This window comes from Hesperophylax consimilis, chromosome 28 (genome assembly GCF_061612785.1).
Source record: "Hesperophylax consimilis isolate HC1 chromosome 28, BYU_Hcon_1.0, whole genome shotgun sequence".
NCBI classification, from domain to species: domain Eukaryota; kingdom Metazoa; phylum Arthropoda; class Insecta; order Trichoptera; family Limnephilidae; genus Hesperophylax; species Hesperophylax consimilis.
In genome coordinates this window covers 1,664,502-1,677,636 of record NC_142863.1, presented here as the reverse complement: position 1 = coordinate 1,677,636, position 13,135 = coordinate 1,664,502, and the positions used below count along the sequence as shown (strand labels likewise).

The 13,135-nt window shown below is 33.8% G+C and overlaps 1 protein-coding gene across 1 annotated transcript in view; it reads left to right on the top strand.

The window, feature by feature from the left end:
- The window catches only part of LOC149410006 (ovochymase-like), a 63,669-nt gene that overhangs the window by 24,400 nt on the left and 26,134 nt on the right, over window positions 1-13,135 (top strand). The window contains exons 6-13 of the mRNA XM_089648744.1: window positions 1,979-2,103; window positions 3,130-3,315; window positions 4,131-4,290; window positions 4,690-4,911; window positions 6,639-6,675; window positions 9,059-9,273; window positions 11,684-11,837; window positions 12,292-12,503. Of these exons, the coding sequence (XP_089504870.1) occupies window positions 1,979-2,103; window positions 3,130-3,315; window positions 4,131-4,290; window positions 4,690-4,911; window positions 6,639-6,675; window positions 9,059-9,273; window positions 11,684-11,837; window positions 12,292-12,503 (1,311 nt within the window). The remainder of the gene's footprint in view (window positions 1-1,978; window positions 2,104-3,129; window positions 3,316-4,130; window positions 4,291-4,689; window positions 4,912-6,638; window positions 6,676-9,058; window positions 9,274-11,683; window positions 11,838-12,291; window positions 12,504-13,135) is intronic.

Sequence of the window (13,135 nt, the reverse complement as noted above, 5' to 3'; positions counted from 1 at the left end):
ATTGCTGTTCGAAAAAGTTATTAAGTTGTCAATGTTGAAACAATCTTTATGTATTTGAAAAAAAGTTATTTTTTTATAAATAATATGAAGTGAAGGGACTTTAAATTCTTGAAATAATCTAATTGTGGGGTAATCATACGGTTTTTTCAAAATTATTTTTACTAATATTCTTTGGATGATTTCTAAAGGTAAGAGAGAAGTTTTGAATGCTCCACCCCAACCAACAATTCCGTATTGTAATACTGATTGAATTAGTGAAAAATATATGGTTCTTAATAATTTAAAATTTAGTATGTTTCGTATTCTAAGAAAAATGTACAATAATTTTCTTAATCTTTCTACTATTGCATTGATTTGTAATTTCCACTTTATGTTACTATCTATAATTACACCTAGATATTTTACATTAGTTTTAACAGTAAGTACAGAGCAGTCAGGTTTACATAAATTTGAAATTCTATTACAATTACATGAGTGTATACTTATCTTTAAATTATCAGGGAATGAATTTTTATTAATGGTGAAAGGTATTATAAAAGTTTTTTCAGTATTAAGTGTTAACAAATTATTATCGAACCATTTTTTTAGTATGTTTATATCTAACTCTGCTGTTTTTTGGGTTTCATTCCAAGTTAATCCCTCAGTTAAAATTGCTGTGTCGTCAGCGTATGAAATAAGTTTAGACATAATTGAGAGATTTAAGAGAGACTTTGTTTACATCACTTTAATATATATTTAACCTCTACATGTTTCATGAACAAAGTTCACCCCATCAGAGTATATACTTGCTCCTGATGAGGTGAACTTTGTTCATGAAACATGTAGAGGTTATATCTATATTAAAGTGATTTAAACAAAGTTATTTGTGTTTTAATATAATTACAGATATAAAATAATGCTAATTTATAAAGCAGAATTCGGGGATGCCCGAGGAAGACATGGCACGACCAAGTGAATCAGATACTTGAGTCGGGCCATGTCAAGAGTCAGAATAATAGAAGAGTATGTATGAATGTGAATGAGGCAAGAAGTGTGTGCCAAGACCGAGTTGATTGGCGGTCCGTCCCCTCTGCCTACCCCTGCAGGGAAATGGCGTGATGGTTCGTTAGTTAGTTAGTTAGTCTAATTTATACAAAATCTGTTACATTTCCTAATAAACTATCAGTAAAACACGCATGTGTTACGAGGATGTCAGAACACATGTTAATAAAAATTGTAATATTATCGCATTTTGTCAGTAAATTTATCAGGACAGTTAGTGTAGCTGCATGGACAAGTGTTACGATATATTTTGAATTATTTCTGATTATCTGACTAGTATTTTATCAGGAAATGGCTTGCCATCTTGTTTTAACAGAATTTTTATAAATCAGTAATTATCATTTTCCTCCGTGTGACCTGAAGAATGACAACCAGCATATTATTTAGAGTAAAAATGTAAAAGTCATTTCGCATATTTTTATTCGATTAAAAAATATATATATTTATATTTTTCCATCACACGTTGCCACTGAGAAGTTACAGCCTTTAGTATCACATAATATGAGGTCCATTTATTTCCAGCAGCATGGTAATAGACGAGACAGTGCAAATCACGTGATCTTCGCAAATGTAGCAGTGCGATCAGTGGCGTGTGATAGAAAATTTTGTTGTTTTAATTGAAATGTGTTAACTATTTTACTAAGAGAGAACTTCTGATATTATTGGTTGTAACTCTCTAAACAAATATCCTCTCACGTATCAAGCCTTATCTAAAATTGCCTTCCCTCTGTCCAACATTTGAAACAAGTCTGAACTCGATGCAAATCTTCCAAGTAATTATGAATTTGACCATTAAAATAAAATTAATACATCTTTCGCCATAATTTGAAATGTTGGCCTAGAACACCCTTGAAGGGTGAAAGCCAGAAAATTTTGAAGAAAATAAGATTACTTTGATGAATTTCATTAGTTTAACTTAACGATGTTATGTTTTTAGCGGCACACTGTTTCTATGACCCGTTTAACAAATGTGCATCGCCTGCGGCGCGCTTCCTCGTGGCAGCCCATAAACACTTTCAATCTTGGAATCACCCAGACGAGAACCACGTCCCTAAGTCAGAGGTAAGGCAGACTTATTGTAATCTAAAAAAAAACATTTAGATTTCACAGTGATATCGCCACCAGTTAAAACATTGACTGGTAATTTAGTCAATTTTAGCAACTTTACATGAGAAACAAAAACTGTTTAATTTCTTGGAAGTATAAATAAATAAATAAAAGATTTCAGAACATATTTGGAATGAAAAATGATGTTCAGGCTATGAACCATTATTAGAATGAAACCAAAGTATCGCCAACATCGTTTACCCATAATATTGCTACTCACATTTACGCACAGCGGCGCACTGAATTTGTTTCTACCTACATACAAAACGCACATCTTTCATTGGCTCTGCAGCTCTGATAGTCCGTGCAGTTTATTCATGGCCCAGCAAGAATCAGTACTTTCCATAATATAGACATCAGGGCAAGCTAAAAACTTCATTACATACTTTCAAGGTTGTCATGTTGTCTTCTGTGCATGCGTGAATTTGACCACAATAGCTTCATTTGCCTTCCGGCTATTACATAAAAAATACGCGATCTTTTCGACCGCCTGACCAAGTGCAATGACAATGCTGTCAATCGTCCTGTGATCCTCATAAATTCCTGTGAGGAATGAATGGAGCGGGCATTTGATGACCACGGGTTCGGTGATCTTTAAGACCCCACTTATGCCTGTGGGAGCACCTTATTCTATTGATGGCGGACCAGAGTTTACGAGGCAGTGAGAACCTAGGCTATGGAAGTGGGATTATTTACGAAATTTCCAACGTCAGCCAATTGCCACTCAAGTTTCCACCTATCTTGAATGGTAATCAGAAGTAATCTGAAAAGCCTCTCTCCTTCCATCCAGAACGGTTTTCGGGACTAGAAGTGGCATTTAGGGCGGGAGATGAAATTTTCGTGCATAGGTATTGCGCTTTTTAAGTCCCTGAATATTGAGGGAATATCTCACCCAAAAAGTTGAGCCTCTATCTTTGTGTAAATAAACTATAGAATGAAAAGTTTGGCTTAGAGGGAGATCAATGCTATTCTATGTTTCAGATCATTGAAATTCGTCTGCATGAGTGGTACACGGGAGAGTTGCACCACCAACAGAATGACATAGCTCTGCTAGTTCTGAAAACCCCCCTCGAATTCTCGGATACCGTCGGCGCTATTTGTTACGACTTCGTTAACCAAAGATTCGACAAGTACCAACTCTCTGCAAGCTCCAAGATCAAAGCCAAGGTAAATTCTATTTAATTAATTACAATAAAAAGTTTAAACATCAATTTGCAATGCTACTAATTGACTATCTACATTTCACAATTGCGTCGTGATTTCAATTTATTCATCAATTTGGGAGTCGGGTATGGCTACCACTGCGCATTCATTGGACAGCCATAGGTCATCCCATATAGTTCCCTGTGGTGTTCGAATTCAAGGAGGTGAAGTATGTCCAGGTCTTGATGGCAGATGCGTCGAGAAGCCTTCATAGGGAGACCCTTTGACTTCTCCTGCCAGATTCTGTCAACCCATCGACTTGTCTTTAATTTTTTTAATTTTATTTTCATATGAACTAACTAACTAAATAACTAACCATCACGCCGTTTCCCTGAATGGGTAGGCAGAGAGGATGGACCGCCAAACAACTCGGTATTTTCATATGCTCCTCGCCTCATTCACATTCATAAATCGTCTCACACATACTGTTCTATTGTTCTGAATCTTGACATGCCCCGACTTCTGTTCCCATTATGAATACCGATATAAATACATTTTTATCAATTTAAAAAAACATATACATAATTTGCATAAAACATAATTTGTTTTTTAATTGAGTTTCACAAAATAAACACTAAAACTATTGCGAAAGATGAAATTGGTTGACTAAATTAGTAATCGTATTATTTAAAAGAGTGATAAAACAATTTTAAATATGACCGAAGGGGGTAGGGTCCCATTAGCTCGGTTGGTAGAGAGGCATTGAGGCAAGAGGTTTCTGCATTCTTATTATTAAGTTATTCCGATGAAATAAATTATTCTTTATTTATTTGCCTAAGTTTGCCGGCTGGGGAGTGACGGAAGAGGAGAGAACTGCTGAAGAACTGCGTGTGCTGAACGTCCCCTATATCGACCAGAGAAAGTGCATCGACGAGTATGAGAAATACCACTCCGAGAGATACATCACTTCTGATAAGATCTGCGCTGGCTACACCAATGGTTTATTAACAATTATTTTGAATTTTCAATTTGATAAAGCCTCAATTATGGTCAAGTATAACTCTGCTGGGCATAAAAAATCACAGATGACCATATACTTACAAACCTATAGACCTGGCCATGAGGGGAAGAGGTACAAACCAAGTTGCGCAGAGCAGAGAGGTGTCGTGACTGTCTCCTCTTAAGTGATTTGTCAATAAATGATGCAGGAAACTCGCATTGTACTATCTTAATATGCTGACGAATAAGTAATCCTTTTTAAAATGGCGTGCAGATTGTTGGCTGCCTAAAAAGCTTAATAGCAAATCCCAAATCGGGTAAACAAAAGTTTGGGCTTGTTTCAAAAACTGAATATTTTATTACAATATTTAGTTTATTACGTTATAATTTACATCCTAGGCTCATCAGGATGCAATGGCGATAGTGGAGCAGGCTTAGTGTTCCCCTACCCTCAAGGAGGAGAGCTGCGTTGGTGGCTGCGAGGCATCCTTAGCATTGGCCCTCGGGATAAGTTCTCCTGCAGAGCCAACACTTATACAGCCTTCACTAGGGTTTTCGCTCTGAGGGACTGGATCAAACCACAGATAAACGAGATCTTGTCGCAACGTGAGATCTACAAAGGTATTAATCTTTTTATTGACTTGCCACTTATTGGGGAGTGTAAATAGCCACAACAAAAAACGGGTTTTACACCCAAAAAAGTATAACTGATAAATTATTCTCACCTCAAAGATTATGGCCAAGAATTGGCTAAACGTATAATAAAAACGGGCATTAACCTGTTATAGATACCTTCCTGCAATTGTGAGGTTTTTGTCTGGCCCATGCAATATGCGCACGAATTATTGTCTCATCAGGTGGCACGTTCATTAATTTGTGAGAAGAAAATGTATTTTTCATCGATATTATTGTTTTTACCAGTACGATGGATTTATAGTGATTATTATTAATGGCCCAATATTTAATGATTTTTTTATTCAGCTCTCAACTATAATATACTTGAAAATTAACTGGATACTGTAGAATTTGTGAAACTGAAGGATTTAAAAAATCTTTGCCTCAGGATCATTGCCTTTCAAAAACAAAAAATATCATCAGATTCGACCAGAAATTTACCTTTTGAATGAACACCATTAGTTTCATGAAATTCGTAAAAATTTTAACAAAAGAAATACATTTTTCAATTATAGTTATATTATTTTTATCGTGAGTAGGTACCTACTCAGCAACAAATATAATCAGATTCGAACAGAAATTTTCCTTTCGAATGAACACCATTAGTATCGTGAAGTTCGTTAAAAATTTTAACAAAAGAAATACACGTTTCAATTATCGTTATATTATTTTTATCGTGAGTCGGTACCTACTCAACAACAAATAGCTTCAGATTCGAACAGAAATATACCTTTCGAAAGAAAACCATTAGTATCATGAAATTCGTCAAAAATTTCAACAAAAGAAATTCACATTTCAATTACAGTTGTATTATTTTTGTCGTGAGTAGGTACCTACTTTGTCGTTCGTATGAATTTCTTCACTTGACAAAATGACACTTAAATTCGAAGTAAGTTACCTTTTTAGGCTCTCATTCTCTTAAATTAAATATACCAGCCATTCTTGCTTTGCCTACAATGTATCATAATCACATTTATACATTATTCGAAGCTTTACTCCCCAATCTGTCTCTCAAAATTCTATTCAAATCCTTGTACTGCTGTGCCACCCAACATTAAATTTGCTTTTTCTTTCCTAAAAACGCTCAATTACTTAATATTACCCAAAATAGATTTTTGATTAATATTTGGGGCTTTACATTGGACTTTAGACATGATCCCCAGCATGCTATGTTATAAGAAAGTTGTGATTGGACAATAGACAGTTTTTAATTTCTCTTTGTCCAATATGTGTCGAAGTTCTTTAAACATAAATGTAAGTCTCCTGATATTCTTTGTTAACGTATCGATACGGTCATTACATTTTAAAAATGTATCAATCTTTACACCTAGATACATGATACAGTCTACACATATAGTTTTGTGTTAGTGATCGACGAACCTGTGGATGCAATCTGTTGACAATAGTTTGACTCGTCTAGAGTTAGTTATAATATTGTACCAATGTGGCCTTGAAGTAAATTTTAGTTTGAAGTGAACTTTGAGTTTGTTGAATTTCATCAATCTGTAATATTTTGGCCTACGTTATTTCACATTGAAATTTGTTGTTTGATGTTTTTACTTATCTTTCTATACCCTTTCAGTTTTTGTACTCGGTACTATATGAAATATACTATAAGTTAACTGATTTTAAATTTGATAATTAAATCCATTTTGAATATTGTGTTTTTTCAGTTCCAGAAGAAATGACACATTTAGCTACAGAGAGACGGTAAGAACAAACACTTAAGCACGGAAGCATTATTTACTTTATGACAAAAAATCTTTCTTTTATGAATACACTACCGCAAGGTCGTCCGAATTTTTGACAAATCAGTTCCAATTTTGATAAAAACAAAAATTATTTTCTGTTAAAACTATTATATTATAAGTTAAAGGTAGGAAGGTACTTATTCACTTTGTCGCTTGGCTGAATTTTTCCCACAATCAGTTCCAATTTTGAAAATGACAATTAAATTAAAAACAAATTTGAGATCATTGAAACAGAGTTGGACAATCGAAACTAGCATTTTGATTGATCTTAAAAAAATCAGTTTCAATTTTGAAAATGACAATTAAGGAAATTTTCTGTTAAAAATATTTATATTGTATTATAGAATGTAGTTTGGTACCTAAATTATAGTTTGTCTGAATTCTTCACACAATCAGTTCCAATTTTGAAAATTACACTTAAATTCAAAGCAGATTTGAGTTCATTGAACAAGAATTACGCAGAACGAGCAGACAATTGAAACAAGCATTTTTGAGTATCGCAGACGAGTGAAAAATCACAGGATTGTGTGAATTCTTGACCAATCAGTTCCAGTTTCGAAAATGACACTTAAATTCAAAGCGAATTTGAGTTCATTAAACCAGAGTTAAACGTGAAAAATTCATGAAAGATCAGTTCGTATTTTGAAAATGACAATATTATTGTCTGTTAAAAATATTATATTGCTGACTAGGTTGGTAAAGAAATTATATTACAAAGTTTGTCTGAATTTTTCAAACAATCAGTTCCAATTTTGAAAATGACACTTAAATTCAAAGAAATTTTTAGTTAATTGTTTATGTTTAATAAGTAGGTAATAGATATATATGCCTAACTTTTCCGCTACCAATTTCTAAATCTTCCTTCCTCTCCCAATATAACTCGACAGCTATACTAAATTATTTCAGTTACTGTTGGTTACAGTGGAAAAGTTATCAACAATTTAATTGCCTACACATTCTATCCATCATAATTCAAAAATTCATAATAAAAGTTTAAAAGACATTTTTTTAAAAACATATAAAAACGAAAATACTTAATTCTTATCGTGTTGTACTTTGTTTTGTTTTTCTCTCTCTCCTTTTCCATCCCCTGTATTTGAAATATTAGCATAATCTATTTTTACCAATGTATTAGTGGGTAAGTAACTTCTTCTAAATTCATACCTTGGCCCTGTGCTTATGTGTATATCCCTGTCTGTTTCACTTTTTGTTTCTTCTTGTTTGTACTATTTAACCTTTTTCTTTTTCTATTTAACCCTTTTTCTATTTGTGTACTGTTTTGTAAGCAAATCTTATAATTTTGATATCAAAATACCAATTGTATCACCTATGTATTGTAAGTTCCTCTCGTCATACAATGAGTTTTGTAACTCATCGGCATTGCTCTAGTAAGAAATAAAATAATAATCAAAAAATTGATATAATTTTGAACCAAAAAAATATTTACAAAATAAAACAATTTCATTTATTTAGATTCCAAGAAATAAGAAAAACATAATTTAATTAACGTTGTATTTATTATTTCTTTCACATTCCTCTTACCTTTTCATATTTGTAATATTTCGAAAAAGTTATTTTTTGGAAAAAGTAAATTATATCGGTGATTCAATCCAATATTGTGTTTGAGTAACCCTTCTTGAAAGAATTCTGTGTTTATACGGACAAAACTATCAAGGTTATCTAAGACTCAAATTAACTTAAGCTTAAAGAAAGAAACCAGGTAATTTTGTTGCCAACTTGGGTACGGGAAGGTTAACGATGATGCCTATAAGGGTGCGTATAAACTTGCGAGCCGAACTGCCGAGCTGAACTACGACTTATGGAAAAAAAAACAAACCAACCGCAAATGGCTATACACAGTAAACTGCTTTTATTATTATTATTATTTCCTTTCTTAACGGCAGATTAATATCCATTTACAGAACAAGTTTTTATTTTATTTTAATCATCTTAACGTTTAGGAAGATAGGAATACAGAGAAGTTTTGATAGAACATCTCTTTTGCTGTGTGGTATCTTGAAGTGGTGACGACTACTGCTGAAGTTTTGCTAAAACTACAGTATTGTTAGATTTGCAGAACGTCTGGTTTTTAGGCTAAAATATACATTACTTACATCAAGTGCCTCGGATAAGTTCCATGCGTCCGCACGTAGATATTCCTAAAAATTTTCTGGGTTCATTCCAGGTAATTTATATAATATTTAGTTTGTTCAATACATCACTAGCAAACTCCAGTTTAGCTCGTATAATGCCATGAAACATGGCTGTCATTGCATGTGGGTCATAAAACATAAAATTTTAATCGTTATGGTCCATTTTCAACCGCAGTTTTTTTTTACCAGGATTGGTTGTCCTCTCCCGGAGTTTCCCAGTCACGGAACATACATCATCTTGGGATGTCACCAGGACGAATTAGTTCCTGGGGATGCTGTACTGCCACCCACTCACCTGAAGTACTCCTGTGAAAAGGACTATTTAGCCACTGCTGAAATATTTTCAGAGTGTCAAGAGGACTATTCGTGGTCTTCTTCTCCAGCTTGCAAGATGGTCTTCGACAGTAAGTTATTGTTTTATTAATTACTAGCTGTACTCCCCGGCGTTGCTCGGGCTATACAGGGAAGTGATGTTACTCTTGTTTTGAAGGTCAAGTGTGTAAAAATCGGTATGAATTGAAAAAGTGCATTTCGTAGGTACTTGATTCACTTGATCGTGCCAAGTCTTCCTCGGGCATCCCCAACTTCTTCTACCATCCACATCTTTTAATCTCACAACACTCCTTTCTTCTTTCATCCGCTCTCTTTACCCAAACAATCTAAGCATCCATTGTTTATTCTTATCCATTTTGCTTACATCAGCATTATACATACCTATGCCTCGCTTTAACACAGATAAGTACCAATTTATTTCATGTCTTCCTCGGGTCACCGAGTCGGGGAAAGAGAAAATTTTTCATCATCATTTCTCAATTAGTGTGCAAAGGTGAAATTTAGATAATGTGACTTACTGCTTAAAACATATTGGGTAACCAACATCTCTGCCATAGGTCACCAAAAGTGGTTCTCTTCGTTTGGTGATTTAGCGAAGGTGCCCAGCTTCATAGGGTCAAGGATGCCTGCCCACCAGCTGCGTGGCGAGAGAGGCTGCTTTCACCTCTCCAACTAGTCTCTCTTGATCCATCGCCTTGCACCGCAGCGCGAGGGATAGATCATACGCCCATCACTCCTGAACCCACTGATCCCTCTATTCCTACACATCTCTTTTACCTTTTTCGTTCCCAGAAGCTTCAGGGAGATTCAGGGCTTCCTATCAGAGATAAGGTAAAAAATTAATAAGTATGGCTTCAAAAAATGTTCGTCAAAAAGACGAATGGTTGGCTTATTGAGCTACAATACCAATGGTTATGCCTCGGTTGAAAATAGGTTAAAGAAAGAGATTTTTAAAGAATTATCTTTATTGTTGCAGCTTTCTTCGTGTATCATACCTTATGAATAACTTTATAAATTCTTAGAAAAAACCTCATAAATACATTTTTTTTTCTAATTCCACAACACAACGACATCAAACTTGGGTTTGCACAAATAGCTTGATTCAAATGGCCAATTTTCGAGATTTTTAGGTAACAACATAAGATAATCCAGTGATACGTGTTTTGTAAATAATTTTCTATCTTACTGGCCGAGTAGGTAGTTAAATCTCTAAAGTTAAGTTAAGTCTTCTTTCTTCCCAGGTGAGACTGTGAAGAAAAGATAGGAACAAGAGGGATGAAAATATTCTAGACAGGACTTTGAGATATTTATTCATTTATTCACGCCTTGAAGGCTTTCACACGTACTCATTGTTTAGGAGTACAATAATAAGTGTATAGTACAAAACATAATCAGCTGAGTATGAACAATATATGCAGGTACAATACAAGTTATTATAAAGAGTTATTTTTTGGGTTTTCTTTTTTTGATAATATTATTATGAAATTTTAAACTGTTTTTTGTAAATTACATAGCAATTTTATTGAATATTTAAAATAATTAAAATGGAGTTTACAAATGAAACTTCATAATATTAAATAGTGTCTGAGACAGTCAACTCTAAGATCAGCAACTTCAGTAGCTGTAGGCAGACTGATGGAACCTAAGCGCAAGCCAAATACTAAGTTTGGTGATCGTGCTTTCGGAGTATCTGGGCCGAAGGCTTGGAATAAACTCCCTCCGGAACTAAGATCCATAACAAGTCCAACAGAATTCAGGTCTAAACTAAAAACTTACCTTTTTAAGCTGTCATACTCTTAAATTAAATATACCATTCCTGAGAGAGAGTCCAGTTATATCCAATTTTTTAATTATGTCCTAAATCCTGTGTCTAAATTTCGCTAATAAACAATTAGTTAATGTTAATTAAGTTTTAATTTCAAGTGACCTCCCAGGTAAGTATTGTACTGGATATTATCTCCATAAATAGTTAGTTAATTAAGTATTAATCTCAAGTGACCTACCAGGTAAGTATTGTACTGGATATTATCTCCATAAATAGTTAGTAATAACATAGATCATTGTAGAAATGTATTATATATTTGTACAGCGCCCTTGAAGTGATTTTGCACAAAAACGGCGCTTTACAAATCATCATTATTATTATTATTATGAGAGAGTTCTGTTTTTAGAAAAAGTTAAATAATTTTATACAGTAACAAGGGTACAAAATGAGTGTTAAAGGTGCTGTGAAAGTAGTATCAGAGCTATGCGTAGTAACTTTGATGACACTACTAAAAAATAAGCATGAAATATGCAATACTCCCAAAGCTGTTTAACATTAGACAGCTAACGCTAGGTATCAATGGTTAAAATATTAGTTGAGGTGGTTTTGCATGGACTGGCATACTCGTTAGTAATAGTGGGCATCATTGCAGACTCTTCTGCCATCTATATATGTATTTGCATTTTTACATAAAGTCTTTTGTTGTGTCATTTCAGTTCCAGAACAAGGCAGAGGAGACGAACCCGGACCAGGAAAAGAATCTCACACACGGGCACCAGAACCTACCACAGAAGAACAAGAATCTACCACAGAAAAAACAGAACCTGGCAGTGAAAAACCGACCACCGGCAAGATAGAACCATCCCCAGGGTAGGGTATAATTGATAAGTCAACTACTTATAATTCCTCTCAATTAAATATGTTTCTTTTTAAAATTTAGTTTAATTAGTAATAAACCCCTTACAATAAATATATACTTACATACATCGCATATATGTACGTAATACAACGCATTACCTAGTAACCTAAAACTTCCAGTAAAAAACAAAAAACATTTGAATAATGTATTATCCACTCGACCGATTACATTTACCATATTATTTAATTAAAACCATTTTTTTAGATCCTGAGTTTGATTCCCAGTTGAGACCGTTACTTTTAATTTCTCTTTGTCTAGTTCTGTTTTATTTTGATTTAATATTATTATCTTCTTCTTCAATGATATATTACATTGATGAACATAATTTATCAATGAAAAAAAATGCTAAATTAAGTTATTCCAATAAAACAGAATATAATTTTAAAAATATTTTTTAAATTTTAGATATCCTTCAGGGTATGGTTGTATTTTGCCAGAATTCCCAAAGTGGGGAAATTACACAGTATCTGATGACGATGGAAAGAATCTTAAACCGGGAGACAGGGTTCATGAATTCACCTTCCTGATATATTCTTGCCAAGATGACTTTGAAGTGTCAGTTCAATATGCCACTTGTCAGAAAAACAACGAATGGTCCGCTAACCCGACTTGCACTCGTGAGTATTTTTCTTATAATTATTGACTGAGCAAAGCTAACTCCTATTTCAGCTCCATTTGACATTTAGTCTGCATATAAGTGTGTTTGTGCGTTCCGTTCCGGGTTCAAGGTGGTGGCCGTTTTAATATTTCAGTAAAGATTCTTTTTTTGAATATAAAATCGTTGATTTTATTTGTTTATTACATTATTATTAGCTTTTTTAAAAATATTTAAGTACCTATATTTTAAATAAAAATTGAAAAAAATATAATTGTCACTGAGATTGTAACGTTTCTTTGGAAAAAATGTATCCGCGTGTGTGTGCGTGATTGTCAAAAAAGAATTATGATAGAATGCATTATCATCGACAAAGAGTTTATCTGCTGAGTCTCAGCTTGATCGGAAGTGGGTTGGATTCCACTTCCAAGATCTTCATTAATTTCTCTGAAAGTGGATGACTTTACAACAGTAACATACGAAATAAATGTCGGTCCTACCCAATCTTGATTAGGGGCAGTTGTTAGCGTGATTGACTTCAGTCCATCGAGAGGAAGGTCCAATCCTCTGTGAAACAAGAAAAATAAAAACTAATGTACGATTTTGAAACACAATCCGATTCCTACCTTAATTGCCCTTTCCCTTGTTTTTTTT